Raw genomic sequence first — 25,290 nt, forward strand, 5'->3', positions numbered from 1 at the left:
TCAAAAAATGTCACTATTTTACAAGAAAAGCTTAAAATGTTGGCAATTTTATGAGAAGAGTCGTAATTTTACTCCACAAAAGTCACAATTTTATAAGAAAACTTTTAAATTTTGGCAATATTATAAAAAATAATCTGAATTTTACCAGGCAAATGTCATAATTTTACTCAAAAAATTTCACTACTTTACAAGAAAAGCTTAAAATGTTAGCAATTTTATGAGAAGAGTCGTAATTTTACTCCACAAAAGTCACAATTTTATGAGAAAACTTTAAAATTTTGGCAATATTATAAAAAATAATCTGAATTTTACCAGGCAAATGTCATAATTTTACTCAAAAAATGTCACTATTTTACAAGAAAAGCTTAAAATGTTGGCAATTTTATGAGAAGAGTCGTAATTTTACTCCACAAAAGTCACAATTTTATAAGAAATCTTTTAAATTGTGGCAATATTACAAAAAATAATCTGAATGTTACCAGGCAAAATTATGACAAAAGTCATCATTTGACTCAAAAAGTCACTATTTTACAAGAACAACAAAAAAATTGGCAATATTGTGATAAAAGCCAGCTTTTTATATTACATTTATGATATGATATTATCGGACATCTCTTGTATTTACAACATTAATAATATATACATACTATGCAAATATAAACAAATCTTGTTGTGAAAAATGAGTTGGAATTTCACAAGAAAAAGGTGACAGTTTCACAAGAAAAACTTAGAATTTTGGCAGTATTATAATAAAAGTTGTCATTTTACTCAACGCAAGTCAACATTTTACAAGAAAAACTGAACATTTGTGCAATATTATGATAAAAGTTGGAATTTTACTCAATAACAGTCGCAATTTTACAAGAAAAGCTTAAAATGTTGGCAATTTTATGAAAATAGTCGTAATTTTACTCCACAAAAGTCACAATTTTATAAGAAAACTTAAAAAATGTTGGCAATAATTTAAAAATAATCGGACAAAAGTCATAATTTTACTCATAAAAAATTCACTATTTTACAAGAAAACCTAAAAATGTTGGCAATTTTATGAGAAGAGTCGTAATTTTACTCCACAAAAGTCACAATTTTATAAGAAAACTTTTAAATTTTGCCAATATTATAAAAATAATCAGAATTTTACCAGGCAAAGGTCATAATTTTACTCAAAAAATGTCACTATTTTACAAGAAAGCTTAAAATGTTGGCAATTTTAATGGAAGAGTCGTAATTTTACTCCACAAAAGTCACAATTTTAAGAGAAAACTTTAAAATTTTGGCAATATTATAAAAATAATCAGAATTTTACCAGGCAAAGGTCATAATTTTACTCAAAAAATGTCACTATTTTACAAGAAAAGCTTAAAATGTTGGCAATTTTATGAGAAGAGTCGTAATTTTACTCCACAAAAGTCACAATTTTAAAAGAAAACTTTAAAATTTTGGCAATATTACAAAAAATAATCTGAATTTTACCAGGCAAAATTATGACAAAAGTCATCATTTGACTCAAAAAGTCACTATTTTACAAGAACAACAAAAAAATTGGCAATATTGTGATAAAAGCCAGCATTTTATATGACATTTATGATATGATATTATCGGACATCTCTTGTATTTACAACATTAATAATATATACATACTATGCAAACATAAAAAAATCTCGTTGTGAAAAATGAGTTGGAATTTCACAAGAAAAAGGTGACAGTTTCACAAGAAAAACTTAGAATTTTGGCAGTATTATAATAAAAGTTGTCATTTTACTCAACGCAAGTCAACATTTTACAAGAAAAATGGAACATTTGTGCAATATTATGATAAAAGTTGGAATTTTACTCAATAACAGTCGCAATTTTACAAGAAAAGCTTAAAATGTTGGCAATTTTATGAAAAGAGTCGTAATTTTACTCCACAAAAGTCACAATTTTATAAGAAGACTTAAAAAATGTTGGCAATATTATAAAAATAATCGGACAAAAGTCATAATTTTACTCATAAAAAATTCAGTATTTTACAAGAAAACCTTAAAATGTTGGCAATTTTATGAGAAGAGTCGTAATTTTACTCCACAAAAGTCACAATTTTATAAGAAAACTTTTCAATTTTGCCAATATTATAAAAATAATCTAAATTTTACCAGGCAAAGGTCATAATTTTACTCAAAAAATGTCACTATTTTACAAGAAAGCTTAAAATGTTGGCAATTGTATGAGAAGAGTCGTAATTTTACTCCACAAAAGTCACAATTTTAAAAGAAAACTTTTAAATTTGGGCAATATTACAAAAAATAATCTGAATTTTACCAGGCAAAATTATGACAAAAGTCATCATTTGACTCAAAAAATCACTATTTTACAAGAACAACAAAAAAATTGGCAATATTGTGATAAAAGCCAGCACTTTATATGACATTTATGATATGATATTATCGGACATCTCTTGTATTTACAACATTAATAATATATACATACTATGCAAATATAAAAAAATCTTGTTGTGAAAAATGAGTTGGAATTTCACAAGAAAAAGGTGACAGTTTCACAAGAAAAACTTGGAATTTTGGCAGTATTATAATAAAAGTTGTCATTTTACTCAACGCAAGTCAACATTTTACAAGAACAATGGAACATTAGTGCAATATTATGATAAAAGTTGGAATTTTACTCAAAAACAGTCGCAATTTTACAAGAAAAGCTTAAAATGTTGGCAATTTTATGAAAAGAGTCGTAATTTTACTCCACAAAAGTCACAATTTTATAAGAAAACTTAAAAAATGTTGGCAATATTATAAAAATAATCGGACAAAAAGTCATAATTTTACTCATAAAAAATTCAGTATTTTACAAGAAAACCTTAAAATGTTGGCAATTTTATGAGAAGATTTGTAATTTTAATCCACAAAAGTCACAATTTTATAAGATAACTTTTAAATTTTGGCAATATTATAAAAATAATCTGAATTTTACCAGGCAAAGGTCATAATTTTACTCAAAAAATGTCACTATTTTACAAGAAAAGCTTAAAATGTTGGCAATTTTATGAGAAGAGTCGTAATTTTACTCCAGAAAAGTCACAATTTTATGAGAAAACTTAAAAATTTTGGCAATATTATAAAAAATAATCTGAATTTTACCAGGCAAATGTCATAATTTTACTCAAAAAATGTCACTATTTTACAAGAAAAGCTTAAAATGTTGGCAATTTTATGAGAAGAGTCGTAATTTTACTCCACAAAAGTCACAATTTTATAAGAAATCTTTTAAATTGTGGCAATATTACAAAAAATAATCTGAATTTTACCAGGCAAAATTATGACAAAAGTCATCATTTGACTCAAAAAGTCACTATTTTACAAGAACAACAAAAAAATTGGCAATATTGTGATAAAAGCCAGCTTTTTATATGACATTTATGATATGATATCATCGGACATCTCTAGTATTTACAACATTAATAATATATACATACTATGCAAATATAAAAAAATCTTGTTGTGAAAAATGAGTTGGAATTTCACAAGAAAAAGGTGACAGTTTCACAAGAAAAACTTAGAATTTTGGCAGTATTATAATAAAAGTTGTCATTTTACTCAACGCAAGTCAACATTTTACAAGAAAAATTGAACATTTGTGCAATATTATGATAAAAGTTGGAATTTTACTCAATAACAGTCGCAATTTTACAAGAAAAGCTTAAAATGTTGGCAATTTTATGAAAAGAGTCGTAATTTTACTCCACAAAAGTCACAATTTTATAAGAAGACTTAAAAAATGTTGGCAATATTATAAAAATAATCGGACAAAAAGTCATAATTTTACTCATAAAAAATTCAGTATTTTACAAGAAAACCTTAAAATGTTGGCAATTTTATGAGAAGAGTCTTAATTTTACTCCACAAAAGTCAAAATTTTATAAGAAAACTTTTAAATTTTGGCAATATTATAAAAAATAATCTGAATTTTACCAGGCAAATGTCATAATTTTACTCAAAAAATGTCACTACTTTACAAGAAAAGCTTAAAATGTTGGCAATTTTATGAGAAGAGTCGTAATTTTACTCCACAAAAGTCACAATTTTATGAGAAAACTTTTAAATTTTGGCAATATTATAAAAAATAATCTGAATTTTACCAGGCAAATGTCATAATTTTACTCAAAAAATTTCACTATTTTACAAGAAAAGCTTAAAATGTTGGCAATTTTATGAGAAGAGTCGTAATTTTACTCCACAAAAGTCACAATTTTATAAGAAATCTTTTAAATTGTGGCAATATTGCAAAAAATAATCTGAATTTTACCAGGCAAAATTATGACAAAAGTCATCATTTGACTCAAAAAGTCACTATTTTACAAGAACAACAAAAAAATTGGCAATATTGTGATAAAAGCCAGCTTTTTATATGACATTTATGATATGATATCATCGGACATCTCTAGTATTTACAACATTAATAATATATACATACTATGCAAATATAAAAAAATCTTGTTGTGAAAAATTAGTTGGAATTTCACAAGAAAAATGTGACAGTTTCACAAGAAAAACTTAGAATTTTGGCAGTATTATAATAAAAGTTGTCATTTTACTCAACGCAAGTCAACATTTTACAAGAAAAACTGAACATTTGTGCAATATTATGATAAAAGTTGGAATTTTACTCAATAACAGTGGCAATTTTACAAGAAAAGCTTAAAATGTTGGCAATTTTATGAAAAGAGTCGTAATTTTACTCGACAAAAGTCACAATTTTATAAGAAAACTTAAAAAATGTTGGCAATATTATAAAAATAATCGGACAAAAGTCATAATTTTACTCCTAAAAAATTCAGTATTTTACAAGAAAATCTTAAAATGTTGGCAATTTTATGAGAAGAGTCGTAATTTTACTCCACAAAAGTCACAATTTTATGAGAAAACTTTTAAATTTTGGCAATATTATAAAAATAATCAGAATTTTACCAGGCAAAGGTCATAATTTTACTCAAAAAATGTCACTATTTTACAAGAAAGCTTAAAATGTTGGCAATTGTATGAGAAGAGTCGTAATTTTACTCCACAAAAGTCACAATTTTAAAAGAAAACTTTTAAATTTTGGCAATATTACAAAAAATAATCTGAATTTTACCAGGCAAAATTATGACAAAAGTCATCATTTGACTCAAAAAGTCACTATTTTACAAGAACAACAAAAAAATTGGCAATATTGTGATAAAAGCCAGATTTTTATATGACAATTATGATATGATATTATCGGACATCTCTAGTATTTACAACATTAATAATATATACATACTATGCAAATATAAACAAATCTTGTTGTGAAAAATTAGTTGGAATTTCACAAGAAAAATGTGACAGTTTCACAAGAAAAACTTAGAATTTTGGCAGTATTATAATAAAAGTTGTCATTTTACTCAACGCAAGTCAACATTTTACAAGAAAAACTGAACATTTGTGCAATATTATGATAAAAGTTGGAATTTTACTCAATAACAGTGGCAATTTTACAAGAAAAGCTTAAAATGTTGGCAATTTTATGAAAAGAGTCGTAATTTTACTCGACAAAAGTCACAATTTTATAAGAAAACTTAAAAAATGTTGGCAATATTATAAAAATAATCGGACAAAAGTCATAATTTTACTCATAAAAAATTCAGTATTTTACAAGAAAATCTTAAAATGTTGGCAATTTTATGAGAAGAGTCGTAATTTTACTCCACAAAAGTCACAATTTTATGAGAAAACTTTTAAATTTTGGCAATATTATAAAAATAATCAGAATTTTACCAGGCAAAGGTCATAATTTTACTCAAAAAATGTCACTATTTTACAAGAAAGCTTAAAATGTTGGCAATTGTATGAGAAGAGTCGTAATTTTACTCCACAAAAGTCACAATTTTAAAAGAAAACTTTTAAATTTTGGCAATATTACAAAAAATAATCTGAATTTTACCAGGCAAAATTATGACAAAAGTCATCATTTGACTCAAAAAGTCACTATTTTACAAGAACAACAAACAAATTGGCAATATTGTGATAAAAGCCAGATTTTTATATGACAATTATGATATGATATTATCGGACATCTCTAGTATTTACAACATTAATAATATATACATACTATGCAAATATAAACAAATCTTGTTGTGAAAAATTAGTTGGAATTTCACAAGAAAAATGTGACAGTTTCACAAGAAAAACTTAGAATTTTGGCAGTATTATAATAAAAGTTGTCATTTTACTCAACGCAAGTCAACATTTTACAAGAAAAACTGAACATTTGTGCAATATTATGATAAAAGTTGGAATTTTACTCAATAACAGTCACAATTTTACAAGAAAAGCTTAAAATGATGGCAATTTTATGAAAATAGTCGTAATTTTACTCCACAAAAGTCACAATTTTATAAGAAAACTTAAAAAATGTTGGCAATAATTTAAAAATAATCGGACAAAAGTCATAATTTTACTCATAAAAAATTCAGTATTTTACAAGAAAACCTTAAAATGTTGGCAATTTTATGAGAAGAGTCGTAATTTTACTCCACAAAAGTCACAATTTTATAAGAAAACTTTAAAATTTTGCCAATATTATAAAAATAATCAGAATTTTACCAGGCAAAGGTCATAATTTTACTCAAAAAATGTCACTATTTTACAAGAAAGCTTAAAATGTTGGCAATTTTAATGGAAGAGTCGTAATTTTACTCCACAAAAGTCACAATTTTAAGAGAAAACTTTAAAATTTTGGCAATATTATAAAAAATAATCAGAATTTTACCAGGCAAAGGTCATAATTTTACTCAAAAAATGTCACTATTTTACAAGAAAAGCTTAAAATGTTGGCAATTTTATGAGAAGAGTCGTAATTTTACTCCACAAAAGTCACAATTTTAAAAGAAAACTTTAAAATTTTGGCAATATTACAAAAAATAATCTGAATTTTACCAGGCAAAATTATGACAAAAGTCATCATTTGACTCAAAAAGTCACTATTTTACAAGAACAACAAAAAAATTGGCAATATTGTGATAAAAGCCAGCATTTTATATGACACTTATGATATGATATTATCGGACATCTCTAGTTAGAAGCGTGTGAGGACACACTCCACGCCCCCCTATACCCCCCCCCCCCCCCCCCCCCCCCCTAAACGCACGCCTGTTGGCTCCTGTTATGGCACAGTGCTCCCGCTCAATGGCCGGCCGTAATTAAGTAGCAAAGCCGCCATATTGTGCGTCTGCGTAATCAAATCAGGGGAGAATAATATTCCTCTGTATTAAGCTATTAATGTAATTGGTCATGAAGCGTAAAGTGCCCGACGTAATTTAATCGCCTCAAAATTATACGAGCGCCCGTATTAAGACTTAGCCAACCTGAGCGAATGTCGTCGCCGCGCGGCTGTTTTAGGGAACATTGCTTCCGGAGTTACCCGGGTGGCGAGAAGACGAGAAGACGGAGAGGAGCGCAGGGGGGGGGGTGAAACGGTCTCTGTCGGCCGGAATGGCGTCTTTGACCCGTCGGAAGAATCCGGCGGTCCATTTCCATATAAAGGCTTCTTTTAATCAAGGTAAGTGCTATTATAGTGAGGCTCATTGCACAGCACAGTTTAGATGTTCAAATAAAATATCCTCCAGGAACCACGCTCGCCCTTTCGGGGCTGCGGGGTTTTTTTTCTTCCAAATGTCAGCACTGCGGTGGGAAGCGGGGGTCCTTGACGGGCCACCTTAATCAGGCCGCCTCCATTTAGCTGTGTGTGTGTGTGTGTGTGGGGTCCTTTAGCAGCTATGCTAACAGCTAGATAAATTTATCTCAATGTCTTGTCTCAATACCCCCCCCCTCAAATTGTCACCATCCAGTAAAAAATAATCAAAACACACCCCGGCTCAAAACAACCCCCCGCCCCTTGTGAAGTATCAGCCATGCCACCCCCAGGCCCCCGTATATCTTGTTCTGGGGGCCGAGGGGGGGGGGGGGGGGGGGGGGGCGTAATGTACTGCAGCGTTCCCATCTTTGCATATAAGATAATTTGGGCATCAATCCTTCCCTGGACAGATTTATGTCACTCGGAGGACAGTTTCACTTCTCCTTCTTTATCGCTTCACTGGAGCCTGTTTAATTCCCGACGCGCCCACCCCCCACCCCCCCCGTCCCGTCGCCCACCCTTCCCCAAGCCCCATCCCAACTAGCCCCATTTCCCGGGAGATGTTATTTTTTCCTTAAATGTCCAACATTTGCATCCTTGAGTGATGGCGCTGTTGTGATAAATAAATGGCCGTCCGTCCTCTTGTTGTGTGGCGCCACAAGTCCCGTCTTCTTCTCCTCCGTCCTGGGACGAACAGAAGAGCGTGTGTGTGTGTGTGTGTGTGTGTGTGTGTGTGTGTGTGTGTGTGTGTGTGTGTGTGTGTGTGTGTGTGTGTGTGTGTTCTTGTATTTCTACCCTTCTTGAGACATCAACAAGGAAAAGTACCTTCCATATGAGGAGCGGTGAACAAGTTAGGACATAAATCATGGTCCCAATACGGAAAAGCATTGCATCTAATAGAGAATGTCTCATTTGCAGCCCTGGTGGTGAAATCTATCAAAATTAGGGTGGTCCCAAAAACGAGGGATTTCTCAAATTGACTGTGTTGGTTTTAAAAGTGTTCCTCCTATGGTCAACATATGAAATAACAAGTGTGTGTAAGAAATTGAAATGCGCCCCCTTTGGCTAAAATGGATACAAAAAAAAAATATATATATATATATATATATATATATATATGTATATAGAGACATACTGTAATAACTTGAAGTAAATAATGAAGATTAAAAACCAATTAAAAACAAAAAATTAAACAAACCAAAAAATTAAGTAAAAGCAGTCTTTTTCTCACAATGTGTCGACTTTTTTCTTATAAAATTGAGAAGTATTTCTCATATTGTTTCTCTTTCTGTAATATTTCAATATTTTCTCGAAAAATTATTACTTTTCCTAATGTAAAATTATTACTTTTTAATGCAAAATGGTGACATTTGTCATATAAAACGTTGTCTTTTATCACAATATTGCCAATTTTTTTTTGTTGTTCTTGTAAAATAGTGACATTTGTTAATCAAATGATGACTTTTGTCAAAATTTTGCCTGGTAAAATTAGGATTATTTTTATAATACTGCCAACATTTTTAAGTTTTCTTATAAAATGGTGACTTTTGTCGAGTAAAATTACGACTCTTCTCATAAAATTGCCAACATTTTAAGATTTTCTTGTAAAATAGTGACATTTTTTGAGTAAAATTATGACTTTTGTCATAATTATGCCTGGTAAAAATCAGATTATTTTTATGATATTGCCAACATTTTAAAGTTTTCTTATAAAATTGTGACTTTTGTCGAGTAAAATTACGACTCTTCTCATAAAATTGCCAACATTTTAAGCTTTTCTTGTAAAATCGTGAAATGTTTTGAGTAAAATTATGACCTTTGTCATAATTTTGCCTGGTAAAAATCTGATTATTTTTTATAATTTTGTCAACATTTAAAAGTTTTCTTATAAAATTGTGACTTTTGTGGAGTAAAATTACAACTCTTGTCATAAAATTGCCAACATTTTAAGCTTTTCTTGTAAAATAGTGACATTTTTTGGTAAAATTATGACCTTTGTCATAATTTTGCCTGGTAAAAATCAGATTATTTTTATAATATTGCCAACATTTTAAAGTTTTCTTATAAAATTGTGACTTTTGTTGAGTAAAATTACGACTCTTTTCATAAAATTGCCAACATTTTAAGCTTTTCTTGTAAAATAGTGAAATGTTTTGAGTAAAATGATGACCTTTGTCATAATTATGCCTGGTAAAAATCTGATTATTTTTATAATATTGCCAACATTTTAAAGTTTTCTTATAAAATTCTGACTTTTGTCGAGTAAAATTACGACTCTTTTCATAAAATTGCCAACATTTTAAGCTTTTCTTGTAAAATAGTGACATTTTTTGAGTGAAATTATGACCTTTGTCATAATTTTGCCTGGTAAAAATCAGATTATTTTTATAATATTGCCAATATTTTAAAGTTTTCTTATAAAAATGTGACTTTTGTCGAGTAAAATTACGACTCTTTTCATAAAATTGCCAACATTTTAAGCTTTTCTTGTAAAATAGTGACATTTTTTGAGTAAAATGATAACCTTTGTCATAATTTTGCCTGGTAAAAATCTAATTATTTTTACAATATTGCCAACATTTTAAAGTTTTCTTATAAAATTGGGACTTTTGTCAAGTAAAATTACGACTCTTGTCATAAAATTGCCAACATTTTAAGCTTGTCTTGTAAAATAGTGACATTTTTTGAGTAAAATGATAACCTTTGTCATAATTTTGCCTGGTAAAAATCTGATTATTTTTATAATATTGCCAACATTTAAAAGTTTTCTTATAAAATTGGGACTTTTGTCAAGTAAAATTACGACTCTTGTCATAAAATTGCCAACATTTTAAGCTTTTCTTGTAAAATAGTGACATTTTTTGAGTAAAATTATATGACTTTTGTCATAATTTTGCCTGGTAAAATTCCGATTATTTTTATAATATTGCCAACATTTTTAAGTTTTATTATAAAATTGTGACTTTTGTCGAGTAAAATTACGACTCTTCTCATAAAATTGGCAAAATTTTAAGCTTTTCTTGTAAAATTGCGAGTTATAGAGTAAAATTCCAACTTTAATCATAATATTGCACACATTTTCAGTTTTTCTTGTCAAATGTTGACTTGCATTGAGTAAAATGACGACTTTTATTATAATACTGCCAAAATTCCAAGTTTTTCTTGTGAAACTGTGACCTTTTTCTTGTGAAATTTCAATTTTTTAAATATTTGCATAGTATGTATATATTATTATTGTTGTAAATACAAACCTCTATATATCTACAAAGTGTGGTCCTAAAGAGGTAGGCATTTTCCGGTGGTCTCAAGAAGGTAACAAATACAATAATGTGTGTGTGTGTGTGTGTGTGGGGGGGGGGGGGTCCTTTACCCCCAAATTTTATTCATCCTTGACTACTCCCTATCTCTCCCTCCCATCCTGCTCCAAAATATATTGAGGTGGAAACATTAAAGACACACACAAAAAAGGCCCACACAAGCTCGGAGAGAAGTCACAAAACAGGACAATAAAGAAGATGAAGAGCCCAGTACTTACTTCCCCCTTTTTTTCTTTGCGTTTTTGCTTTACAAGACGGAGGTTACATGTAGTGCCATTGCCCATCCATGCCCATATTCATCCCCATTCCACTCATAGGCCCTGGGAAAAGGAGAGAAGGATCACGGGTGAGGAGCGTACAGGTTAGTTAGCTCAGGGGTGTCAAACTCATTTCCATTGAGGGCCACACCGCAGTAATGGCCGCTTTCAAAGGGGCCGATTTTTTAAAATTAATTTACCTGATGATTAATCATGATTATTCGCAATGCATATGCATTTGATTATAGACATTTTTTTATGTATAACTTGCTTTAAAAGCATAAATAAAGGCGACAAGCAGATACTTAACAATTAGTTTTTATCCCACACAAATAGTTGTGCAATACAGTATATAATAATAGAAAGTTTAAAATATGCATTTTTTTCTGTCAAAATTGAAAGAACGAATGCATTTAGTTTAAAAAAAAAAAGTATTTTATTGAAACCCATTTTTTCCCAGGCTTTGGCGAGCCACATAGATTGATGTGGCGGGCCAGAACTGGCCCCCGGGCCTTGAGTTTGACACCTGTGGGTTAGCTGGAGATGGAGAAATGACAGAGGAAGAGGAAGACATGACCATATTAGGGATGGGCTTCTCATACTCATACATGCTCTGCTTTTTATTTGATTCTAATTTTAAAACTATGACTTTAAAAAAAAAATTAAAAAATCATTTAACTTTTTTTTTTTTTCTATAACGTGTTTTTTTTTCTTTCTTTTACTTATTTGCCAAAAAAATATTTTAATCAACTTAAAGCAACTATTCATCAGTGAGGTTACAATTGAGAGAGAAAAAGTTCTCTCAGAATGTTTTGAGCTCCTGTTTTTATGCCGTATTTTATTGTTGTTATTAATAATAATATTATTAATAAACATTAGCAGTAGTAATTGTTTTTAATGCCAAACATTAATATCCTTATTGCTATTCAGGAAACCACAGCGCCTCTACTGGTTGCAGCCAGGTACTCAATACATTTCATGTGGTAAAAACATGTTTTTGAATGTTTAGTTAATCAACTAAGAGATTATTTATTGTTGTTTTATTAGTGCTTGTTAGTGATTCCCATAGCCCAAAAAAAGTCTGCGGGCTATAGAGCATTTTTTTTCTATTTGGGCTCCAATACTCTGGAATGCCCTCCCATCTACCTCAGCATGTAAGTCCCATCTTAAAACTCATTTGTATATTCTAGCCTTTAAATAGTTGATCTGCCGTCTCTTTTCTGCTCTGCCCCCGTCTCCTGCGTGGAGAGGCTATTAGGTAACCACAGATGACAAAGTCGGGACCCAAGGTGGACCACTCCTCTGTGCATCAGTTGGGGACGTCTCTGCGCTACAGACTTGTCTCCACTCAAGATGATCCCCTGCTGGACCCACTATGGACTGGACTCTCACACTATTAACTAGATCCACTCGACGTCCCCACATCCGGGGTCCCCTCCGAGGTTTCTCATTGTCATCCCATTAGGTTGTTTTTTCTTGCCCTGACGTGGGATCTGAGCCGAGGATGTCGTTGTGGCTTGTGCAGCCCTTTGAGACACTCAAGATCAAGGGCTATATAAATGGGGGGAGATGTTGTCAGCGCTGCCTGCAGGAGCAAAGGTCACCGCCTCTGTCCGCGGTGCTGAGGACAGAGCACCATCAGACGGGGGCGTGGCAGTGCTGACGGCGAGACACAGCTGGCAGGTGATTACATTTCACGGGTGGTACGTGTTAATCTAATCATCTGTTGTCTTTAACAGTCAGCGGCCGGGAGCAGAGAGGGAGAGAGGATACGGACGTGACCGAAAAGTCACGTTTTACTGGAGTAAGACTGTGTTAAAACAAATGATCATTAAAACCTTGTTAAAACCTGCACGCTTGGCTCTTGTGCCGTGTCTACAGTGGAGCTGCTAGGAAGCGACTTCAACAGTTTTTTAATGATCAGACTGGAATCTATTGGAGACAGTGCCCCTGCTGGTTGCAGCCAAGTAGTGCACACAATCAACATATGAAGTCAGTCTGAGTTGAATTTTGACATCTGCTTGTTGTCATGACTTCAGATTGCAAAGGGAGGTTTCCATCAGTTTGTTGGTAAACAATGATCGTATGATGACGAGATTATAACATGTATAAAATGTAACTGTGGTGATTTCCACCACCTTCACCTCACATTTCCTCAATTTGTCATCTTTTCCGCAATCGATTAATGAATGCATGAAGTTAAATGCCCATCCCTAATGACTTGTTGTTATTGTTGGTCACATTATAGCACTGAAGGACGGGGGGGGAAACCAGAAACCAAAGTGTTGCTAGCTCGTGCTAGGGGTTAGCGCTCATGCTACAAACAGGGTGGATGGATTTTTTTTTTTGGAAAGGGGCGGGGCAAGCCGGCAGGGAGACTCACCGGCCGGTCGGATCCCCATGTGCTGCTGACCGTCCAGCACGAAGCTGCCCATTGGTTGGCCCTCGGGACTGTACGCTGCTCCTTGGCTTACTGAAGGATCAAGAAGAAAACCTGATTGTAGTCAAAACGCGGGCAATGGGGTGGTGGAGGTGGGGGGTGGAGGTGGGGGGGCGAGGATTTGGTTTGTGAAGGGGGGGGGGGGGTGGAGCATGTGGGGTGGGGGGGGGGGGAGGAGGAAGAAGAAGAGAAAACACACCAGACAATCAGCAATTGTCTTAGATCCAGCCCAAACATACTGTAAGACATTGTGCTCATGTTTGTGCACTGCATTGAGACACACACACACACACACACACACACACACACACACACACACACCACGGTATTTGTTACATTCTTGAGGCCTCTGAAAAATGCCTACCTCTAGTATTATAATAAGTCGTGATTTTTACTCAACGCAAGTCAAAATTTCACAAGAAAAATTTAACTTTTGTGCAATATTATGATAAAAGTTGGAATATTACTCAACGACAGTCGCAAATTTACAGGAAAAGCATAACATTTTGGCAATTTTATGAAAAGAGTGGTAATTTTACTTGACAAAAGTCACAATTTATAAGAAAACTTAAAAATGTTGGCAATATTATAATAATAATGAGAATTTTACTTGGCTAAATTATTTCAAAAGTCATAATTTTACTCCAAAAATGTCACTATTTTACAAGAACAACAATTTTTTTTTTACCATAATTTTACATGACAAATGTCACCATTTTGCATTAAAAAGTAATCATTTTACATAAAAAAGTAGTCATTTTACGAGAAAATATTGCAAAATTACAGAAACAGAAATAGTATGAGAAATTGTTCCCAATTTTATAAGAAAAAAAAGTCAACACATTGTGAAAAAAAGACGGCTTTTAGTTATTTAGTTATTTTTTTAAATTTTTTTGTTTGTAATTGGTTTTTAATCTTCATTATTTAATTCAAGTTATTACAGTATGTCTCTATATACATATTTACTTATTTATTTTTTAAATTAATTTTAGCCAAAGGGGGCGCATTTAAATTGTTTACACACACTTGTTATTACATATGTTGGCCAGAGGGGGTGGACTTCAAATTTTTACACACACTTGTTATTTCACATGTTGACCAGAGGGGGAGCACTTTTAAAAGCGACACACAGTCAATTTGAAAAAAAAATCCCTCCTTTTTGGGACCACCCTAATTTTGATAGATTTCACCACCAGGGGTGCAAATGAGACATTCTCTATTAGATGCGATGCTTTTCCGTATTGGGACCATGATTTATGTCCTAACTTGTTCACTGGTCCTCATATGGACGGTACTTTTCCTTGTTGGTGTCTCAAGAAGGGTAGAAATACAAGAACAGACACACACACACACACACACACACACACACACATTGTTGTCACACTACCAGAAAGCATGCAGTCAAAATATTAATTGGCAGATTAATATGACGACTCCAAAATCTTCAGATCTGCCTTTTCTTTGTCTTTCATGATCATCTTGATCCTTCTTAGGATTTTAACGGCATTATTTTTGGATGATCTGCTCCATCAACCGGGATTATCTTCAGTTGGGATAGGCGGCTTGAACAAAGTCGCTAATAGAAACAAACACAAATGACGTCTTTATGCCGATTAGGATGGAATTATTCCATAGTATGTTTGATGTGTTCCAACAACAGCATGCAAACACACCTGTTGCCCATTCATATTTAATAAACGGCAATACGGAAATGTGAATGTGGACAATTTGGAATATCGGGGGGAAATAGGACCCTAAAGTCGCACCGACCAACAAATATCCTCCTGAGAAGCAGCGTCCTCTGCAGTGGACATCATTAATTAATTAAAGTTAAAATAAATCATGTTTTGCATAAGAGCGTCACTTTTTTAATGAAAGTGTTGACAATAAATAGAGCAGAAATATGACACCTCTATCAAGTCACAGGGCGCCCGTTCAGCAAGCGCTTTGCTTTTTCTTTGGCTTTTTCTCACATTGATCCCGAGAGAAATCAAGAAGAAGAAACTATTTTATTTTGGCAGCGAGGAAAAGTGCGTGGGCTCACGTTCAAAGCCGTCTTTTTTTTTTTTTTACGCCGCTTACTTTCTTCTTACACTTGAACGAGCATCAGGAATGTCAACATGAAGTTTTCCTTACAAAACTTTGAAAAATAAATATTTATCTCACAACATGTGATTTGCGATTAGGAAATGTAACATGTTAAAGAAGTTTTTGATACAAATTATGACCAAACTGTTGAAAAAAATGATTACCTTCCAGATGCTTTATGTCTTTATCATCAGAAATGTCCGTTTTTACATCGTAATATCAACAGTTCTTAGCTTATTTTTACACTTGAATGACAATTGGGAATGTGAAAATTAATTTCCCAATTCATTTCTCGTTCGAACTAAAGGGACATGGGCGAAAACATTTTTTTTTACATTTTTTTATTTTTTTTTATAACTTTATAAAAAGTTTCTCGTGCGCACGAGATAGTTTCTCGTTCGAACTAAAGGTACATGGGCGAAAAATTTTTTTTTTACATTTTTTATTTTTTTTTATAACTTTATAAAAAGTTTCTCGTGTGCACGAGATAGTTTCTCGTTCGCACCAGATACATGTCTAAAAAAATTGTTTTAAATTATTAAAACATTTTTTCCCCCCATTTCCCTTTAGGGGCTCCATACTGAACTCAAATTTTTATGTGTTGCGTTACACTTGTATGGCTTTTTTTTAAATTTTCATAATAAATACAGAACTAGCATTGCATTAGGTCAGTATTAAAACCCAAGTCTCTAAAGCTGCATATTAACTGCCAGCTTGTTTCTACATCACCATGACAATTAGGAACTTTATTGTGTTGCCTAACTTATTTTTACAATTGTTTGGCAACCATTTTAAACAGGCATTATGTCTTTCTTCTAAAATATGTGAGTCTTTACAGTTGTTAGCATATTTTTACGAGTAGTAACCTTGATGTGTTGCTTAACTTCTTTTTACACTTGAATGACAATGAAAAATGTTTAAAACTTTTTTTGTTATTCATTGTTTGTCATTACGATCAAAACTTGTATTTATTTGTATTTTACAGTTGTTTTTAAATTATCTAACTTAACTTTCATGGCAGTCAACAGTGTTAAAACCTTACTTAAACTTATTTTAATGTACACAGTGTCAACATGTCGTCTGGACAGTTAAATAATAGTTTGACCCTGGATAGATAACTTCTTGGCACTCAGCATCAAGGGTTGGAATTGGGGGTTAAATCACCGGAATGATTCCCGAGCGTGGCCATCACTGCTACTCACTGCTCCCCTCACCTCCCAGAGGGTGGAACAGGGGGATGGGTCAAATGCAGAGGGTAATTTCACCACACCTAGTGTGTGTGTGACTATCAGTGGTACTTTACTTTAACTTTACTTTACAACTGATATATATACAGTAAAGGCCAAAAGTTTGGACACACCTCATTTAAATGGGTTGTCTTTATTTTCATGACTATTTATTTAACAGTCATTCACCGGTGAATGACTGTTGAATGAATGACAGGTGGTGGTCGGAGGGGCCGTAGGCGCAAATTGGCAGCCACGCTTTCGTCAGTCTACCCCAGGGCAGCTGTGGCTACGAAAGTAGCTTACCACCACCAGGTGTGAATGAATGATGGGTTTTTAACATGTAAAGCGACTTTGGGTACTTAGAAAAGCGCTATATAAATCCCAGGTATTATTATTATTATTATTATTATTTACATTGTAGATTGTCACCGAAGGCATCAAAACTATGAATGAACACATGTGGTTATGTAAAACTGAAAAACTGAGGTGAAATAACTGAAAACATCTTTTATATTCTAGTTTCTTCAAAAATAGCCACCCTTTGCTCCGATTACTGTTTTGCACACTCTTGGCATTCTCTCCATGAGCTTCAAAAGCGTTTTTTTCACTTCCCAGGTGTCATGGTTTTGATGCCTTCAGTGACAATCTACAATGTAAATAGTCACAAAAGTAAAGAAAATGCATTGAAATGAGGTAAGTTGTGATTGAATTGTGAATTATATTTATGTAGCGCTTTTCTCTAGTGACTCAAAGGGCTTTACATAGGGAAACCCATTATCTAAGTCACATTTAAGCCAGTGTGGGTGGCACTGGGAGCAGGTGGGTGAAGTGTCTTGCCCAAGGACACAACCGCAATGACTAGGATGGCGGAAGCGGGGATCGAACCCGGAAACCTCGAGTTGTTGGCACGGCCGCTCTACCAACCGAGCCACGCCGCCCCAAAGTGTGTCCAAACTTTTTGCCTGTACTGTATATATATATATATTTTTTAAACATTTTTACGCAAAGAAGCTCCGCCCCTTCTCACTTGTGATTGGATTAAAAACGAGGGCGGGTAATCTGCAGGCAATCTCCAATTAGATTCATTCTGTGGGGTGACTTGAGGTAAGAGCCCTCCTTTTCCCTAAATGAAAGTGGGCAACCGTGTGCATGCAAGGAGTTTTCTCTCTCTTTGGAAAGGACATCTTCACACCAGGGGAGGAAGAGGAGGGAGGAAAGGGAAGGAAGAAGAAGAAGAAGAAGAAGAAGAGTTACTGTATGCGTTTTTTTTTCTTTACCTGCTCGATTCGACTGGTCAATCATGGGCTGTACTATTCTTCTCCTGGCATTAATGAACCTGGCAGGAGGAGGAGAAGGAGGCATTAAATCAGCGCGTGAGAGACGCACACATGCAAACAAAACAGCAACAAACAAAAGGGTGATTGTGTGGCAACTTGGCAACCCAGTGAGGGATACTTTTAATGTTCCTGATGATGCCCCCCCGCCCTTTTCTTTCCTTCGCTCCCTCGTTTAATAAAGCTTTTGATTACGTCGGGTTGCTACGGGCGCCGGGGAGACATTCCTCAAGTATTACTTGCAAAGGTGGGGGTGGGGGGAGGGGAGGGGGGGGGGGGGGGTACGCTCACGGTGGCACATCCCTTTTCTCCGTCCGTCTTTTTTATCCTCCCTCGCAGACAGTTTGGCCCTGCGCACGCCGACTTTACTGATTCTTCCCAGTCTTAGCCCGGCGAGGATGTCCCTCCTCGGAATTTGAAAGTAAGCTTTAATTAAGAAAACACAGAGGATACAAATGGTTTCTTTCATTGCCCTCAATGGGACCCCCCCCACCCCGATTCAAGGGGGGTGGGGGTACACCTTCTTTTTCCAGCTGTCCAGAAAGGAGGAGCAGGCACGGAGTGTTCACATGGTATTGTTATGTCAGCGAGGCCATCAATTAGGCCCGTCTGAAGTTTTATCACCGCCTTAGTAGCAAATAAGCTCCACACACACACACACACATACTGGTTATCATTTGGAATGGGGGACCACCCTTTCTACAGGTTGTGGAGGCATAAAAAAAATGAAGGTAAAATGGCCACTGCCCAGTTAGCTCATACACGTCTTTAAATCCCTGGATTGATGAAGTAATGTACTGGTCATTCTTACTGGGGATCCTGGGGGGAAAAAAGAGTTAATATGGTTCACGGGGACCAAATTGAAATCATTTTGCATAATTCACACAAATTTGTACGTGACTACTGAGGACCATTAAAAAAAAAAAAAAAAAAAAAAATGTTCAAATTATAGGGAGTTTCACCACTTAAATGTTAAAGCAAATCCTGCTTCTTCTGTGAGATGACTGAAAACTGCTATTTAGCAGTAATGAAGTCGTCTGCAACTCCAACTACCATATATAGAAGGATGGAACATTCTGAATGTGAATCATACTTTAAGGTAATCATGTTTTAGAATCATGCTGTATGAAAATGTCATCCTAAGGAACACTAAACCAGAGTTTGTTTTTGGAAAAATATATTAGTTTTAATCAAGGATGGATACCATACAGAATGCAAGGTTTCCCTTTAGGGCAGGGGTCCCCAACCACCGGGCCGCGGTCCGGTACCGGTCCGTAGACCGATTGGTACCGGGCCGCGGTAAATTTAAAATTTAAAATTATTATTACCGTAATTTCCGGACTATAAGCCGCTACTTTTTCCCCTCGTTCTGGTCCCTGCGGCTTATACAAGGGTGCGGCTTATTTACGGCCTGTTCTTCTCCGACACCGACGAAGAGGATTTCGGTGGTTTTAGTACGCAGGAGGAAGACGATGACACAATGATTAAAGACTGACTTTTCATATACCGGTGGGCTGGTTATTTTGATAACGTACAGGCGAGCACTTTGTATTACTTTGCACCGCTGTATTATTTGTACTCTGCACGAATGCTGTTCGCCATGTCAAAGATGTGAAAGTTTGATTGAATGATTGAAAGATTTATTGTTAATAAATGGGACGCTTTGCGTTCCCAAACAGTCATCTCTGTCCCGACAATCCCCTCCGTGGTAGCAGGAACCCCTATATACTACGGTAATTACACATCAAAACCCTGCGGCTTATAGTCGGGTGTGGCTTATATATGGAGCAATCTGTATTTTCCCCTAAATTTAGCTGGTGCGGCTTATAGTCAGGTGCGTCTTATAGTCCGGAAATTAAGATTAAGATTAAAGATTAAAGTACCAATGATTGTCACACACACACTAGATGTGGTGAAATTTGTCCTCTGCATTTGTCCCATCCCCTTGGGGAGCAGTGGGCAGCAGCGGCGCCGCGCCCGGGAATCATTTTGGGATCTCAGGGCGATTACGGTATTTTAAAAAAATTAAATCAACATAAAAAACACAATATATACATTATATATCAACATAAATCAATACAGTCTGCAGGGATACAGTCCGTAAGCACACATGATTGTATTTCTTTAAGACAAAAAAAAATGTTGTTTTTTTTAAAAATTAAATCAACATAAAAAACACAATATATACATTATATATCAATACAAATCAATACAGTCTGCAGGGATACATTCCGTAAGCACACATGATTGTATTGCTTTATGACAAAACTAAAAAAACAAACAAAAAAAAAAAAATGACTACCCCCCCACCCAAACCACCCCCACCCCCACCTCTCCCCCCGGTCCGTGGGACAAATTTTCAGGCATTGACCGGTCCGCAAGTACAAAAAGGTTGGGGACCACTGCTTTAGGGGACCTGTTTTTTTTTGTCCCCATACCGTCAGAGGTCCCCTAAAGGTGACAGTGTAAACAGAGTGATGTCCCCATTAAGTAAGCATTGCCAAACACACACACACACACACACACACACACACACACACACACACACACACACACACACACACACGCACGCACACACAAAGAAGCTCGGGTACACGGGGCCCTAAGGGTCACAAAAAGGTGAGCGCCCACCCTGGTTGGCGCTCACCTTTTTTGAAACCTCTGATGCCTACATTTCCTGATATGCTTAACATCTCATTGTCAGACATAAAACATTTTAAAGGATACAAACAGACCATTACCACACACTGGATCCCAGGTGATCACTTTGGAAACTTTTTTTTTGCATGTTTGCACATTTTTTGAGTTTTTTTAAGATGTCAAAGGACTTAAAAAGGAAGCTTTTTGATACAATGGACTACAAACCCAAATCTTGATTATATAAAAAAATAAAATAAAACATATGTACATCATACTATGTTAAAGAGGTTCATTTAGCCTACTAATGTGTATTTATAAATGCTGCAGAAGCAAGATAGCCGAAACTTGTCACGTACAAAACTTTACCTTACTAGCCTATATAAATCAACCATTTATAAATGTACATCATACTGTTGGATACTTTGCGTATCTACGTTGCAATGGCTCCCTATTAATGTTATGGTGATTACTTGTAAGACAAGAATTAGGGGCCGGAATGTGGTCATATTTCGGTAGTCCTGCTTATATTAACTTAAATTAATTATTTGTTGTTTGATGAATACTTGTGCCTACTACGCTACTGCACATTGGTGGTGGTCATTGTGGTGGTGATTGATGAATACTTGGGCCTACTGCACTACTGTACTTTGGTGTTGGTCATTATGGTTTTGGTAGCCATTTTTGTGTTATTTATGTTTCTCTGGTACTGCATATATTAAGTTAAGTTATTTATTTTTTGAATCAGGAAGTCATTTACGTTCTGTGTCATTTACAGCAGTGGTCCCCAACCACCGGGCCGGGGACCGGTACCGGTCCGTGATGCATTTGCTACGGGGCCGCAGGGAAACATTAAAAAATGTATAAAGGACTGCATTTTCTCCAACTTTACTTTCGCCTGTCCCACTAGACCATACTTGCCAACCCTCCCGATTTTCCCGGGAGACTCACGAATTTCAGTGCCCCTTCCGAAAATCTCTTGGGGCAACCATTCTCCCGAATTTCTCCCGATTTCCACCCGGACAACAATATTGGGGGCGTGCCATAAAGACAATACTAAGTCTTTAGCGTCACGTTCGCTTTTCCTCCATTCAAACAGCGTGCCGACCCAGCCACATAATATATGCGGTTTTTAAACACACTCAAGTGACTGCAAGGCATACTTTATCAACAGCCATACAGGTCACACTGAGGGCGGACGTATAAACAACTTTAACACTGTTACAAATATGCGCCACACTGTGAACCCACACCAAACAGGAATGACAAACACATTTCGGGAGAACATCCGCACCGTAACACAACATAAACACAACTCTCACTGATGTGTTGGATCCACTGTGGACTGGACTTTCACAATATTATGTCAGACCCACTCGACATCCATTGCTTTCGGTCTCCCCTAGACCCACCCATATGCGGTCCTCTCCAAGGTTTCTCATAGTCATTCACATCGACGTCCCACTGGGGTGAGTTTTTCCTTGCCCGTGTGTGGGCTCTGTACCGAGGATGTCGTTGTGGCTTGTGCAGCCCTTTGAGACACTTGTGATTTAGGGCTATATAAATAAACATTGATTGACATTGATTGACAACAGAACAAATACCCAGAATCCCTTGCAGCACTAACTCTTCCGGATCTCAAGGTTGGTAAGTATGCACTAGACACACCAATAACCTTGTTTATAGATGTACAATAAAACTCCTGATAGGAAGTTGCCATTTGTTATAACTTTGTGACATAATACAATGCACATTAATGAACATATAAAATCTAAATGTGACAGATTGTAGCCAAAGGCTGATTTCCATCTGCATTTCATTGAAAAGAAACAAGCCCACTAATTCAGCGTTATAGTGACTTGTATTTTTCATGCACTTATTTTTGCTGTATTTATCTGACACAAGTGGAAAGCCGGTCCCTGAAAATAATGCCGACATTAAACCGGTCCGTGGTGCAACACAGGTTGGGGACAGCACCTGTGAGGAAAGCATACAGGGGCGCACAGGTGACACTGATTGTGGGGTAGAGAGACTGGCGGTGACAACATTTTTTGACCACTTCTTACGCAACACTTAAGTTTAGTTTGGTTTATAGCTTTGTATGTAGTTAAATTATTATTATAATTTTTTACCTTGAGGCCTTTTTAACACAAACTGACGAGCCGAGAAAGATCCTCGGTTCATGTTCATAAAGCGGTGGAAGACGACCATGTGGTTGGTGTTAGAAGCTGTCCGGCTTTCGGGGGTCCTCTGCCAGGAGAACGTAAGCGGCGGTCATTAGCAGCAAAGGCAGTGCTGGAACCAATTTGGGTTCCTAATCCCCCGTGAAGCTGGGATACCTGCTCCTACCTTCACCGCTGGACCTAAATGCTTGTAATCTGCCCTCCTCAAAGTGACGCGCAACGTGCGCCATGTTTGGCCGGAGAAGGACTGGGGTGGCGGGGCATCTAGGAGGGCAGGCGGTCCTTGCGTGACCCCGAGGAGGGCAAAGTTGAAAGGGGACTTTAGGTGAAACACACAAGAATATAGCAAAGGATTTGAGGGTAACATAGGAGATACTTCTGGAAGTGAAAAGTGAGACCCAGCCCCCTCCATGGACCCCTTGCTCCTAATATTATTTCATAACGAAGGGGGGACAAGGTGTGTATATATATATATATATATATATACATATATATATTATATATACGTTAGGTCAGGAAAAAACACAAGATGCTATATCATCCCTACAAGCCTGTTTCGCAGGTTTCCCTGCTCGTCAGGGGATTTTATTCTATATTCTATAAAATCCCCAGACGAGCAGGGAAACCTGTGAAACAGGCTTGTAGGGATGATATAGCCTCTGTGCTTTTTCCTGACCTAAGGTATATTCCACTCTACACCGGTATTGAGCACTGTATAACGGATAAACCACAGAAACCTTGATTATATATATATATATATATATATATATATATATATATATATATATATATATATATATATATATATATATATATATATATATATATATATATATATATACACTACCGTTCAAAAGTTTGGGGTCACATTGAAATGTCCTTATTTTTGAAGGAAAAGCACTGTACTTTTCAATGAAGATAACTTTAAACTAGTCTTAACTTTAAAGAAATACACTCTATACATTGCTAATGTGGTAAATGACTATTCTAGCTGCAAATGTCTGGTTTTTGGTGCAATATCTACATAGGTGTGTAGAGGCCCATTTCCAGCAACTATCACTCCAGTGTTCTAATGGTACAATGTGTTTGCTCATTCGCTCAGAAGGCTAATTGGTGATTAGAAAACCCTTGTGCAATCATGTTCACACATCTGAAAACAGTTTAGCTCGTTACAGAAGCTACAAAACTGGCCTTCCTTTGAGCAGATTGAGTTTCTGGAGCATCACATATGTGGGGTCAATTAAACGCTCAAAATGGCCAGGAAAAGAGAACTTTCATCTGAAACTCGACAGTCTATTCTTGTTCTTAGAAATGAAGGCTATTCCACAAAATTGTTTGGGTGACCCCAAACTTTTGAACGGTAGTGTATATATATATATATATATATATATATATATATATATATATATATATATATATATATATATATATATATATATATATATATATATATATATATATATATTTACACACATACACACACATGTGTATGTGTGTGTATGTTAGGTCAGGAAAAAACACAGAGGCTATATCATCCCTACAAGCCTGTTCCACAGGTTTCCCTTTTATTCTATATTCTATAAAACCTGCGAAACAGGCTTGTAGGGATGATATAGCCTCTGTGTTTTTTCTTGACCTCTATACCGGTATTGAGCACTGTATAACGGATAAACCATAGAAACTTTGACTATATATATATATATATATATATATATATATATATATATATATATATATATATATAAATATATATATTTACAGTACATGCCAAAAGTTTGGACACCCCTTCTCCTCATTCAATGTGTTTTCTTTATTTTCATGACTATTCAAAAACTATGTACTTAACAAAAAAAGATTAAATAACTGAAAACATGTTTTATATTCTAGTTTCTTGAAAATAGCCACCCTTTGCTCTGATTACTGTTTTGCACACTCTTGGCATTCTCGAGATGAGCTTCAAGAGGTAGTCACCTGAAAGGGTTTTCACTTCACAGGTGTAATATTACAATTATAAAAACAAACATTAAAAATTACAAGAAAGTCATGCCAGTGAAAAAAACCTTATAATTATGAGGTATAATTTAACAGAAAAAATATTTGTTTACATTGTTTTCATTAATTTAATATTCATTAATGTATTTGTTATTTTTTCCTATTATAA

At 34.9% G+C, this 25,290-nt stretch overlaps 1 protein-coding gene across 6 annotated transcripts in view; it reads right to left on the reverse strand.

The window, feature by feature from the left end:
- meis2a (Meis homeobox 2a) overlaps nt 1–25,290 on the reverse strand; it is a 273,596-nt gene that overhangs the window by 8,467 nt on the left and 239,839 nt on the right. For 3 of the 6 annotated variants that reach the window (XM_062041436.1, XM_062041434.1, XM_062041435.1), the window contains exons 10-12: nt 18,253–18,311; nt 13,602–13,712; nt 11,180–11,281 (exon numbers count right to left, since the gene is read on the reverse strand). In XM_062041436.1, the coding sequence (XP_061897420.1) occupies nt 11,223–11,281; nt 13,602–13,712; nt 18,253–18,311 (229 nt within the window). In that variant the 3' untranslated portion in view covers nt 11,180–11,222. The remainder of the gene's footprint in view (nt 1–11,179; nt 11,282–13,601; nt 13,713–18,252; nt 18,312–25,290) is intronic. The other 3 variants (XM_062041437.1, XM_062041439.1, XM_062041438.1) reach the window with 3 other exon arrangements.

This window comes from Entelurus aequoreus, linkage group LG03, assembly GCF_033978785.1.
Source record: "Entelurus aequoreus isolate RoL-2023_Sb linkage group LG03, RoL_Eaeq_v1.1, whole genome shotgun sequence".
In the NCBI taxonomy this organism is placed as follows: Eukaryota; Metazoa; Chordata; class Actinopteri; order Syngnathiformes; family Syngnathidae; genus Entelurus; species Entelurus aequoreus.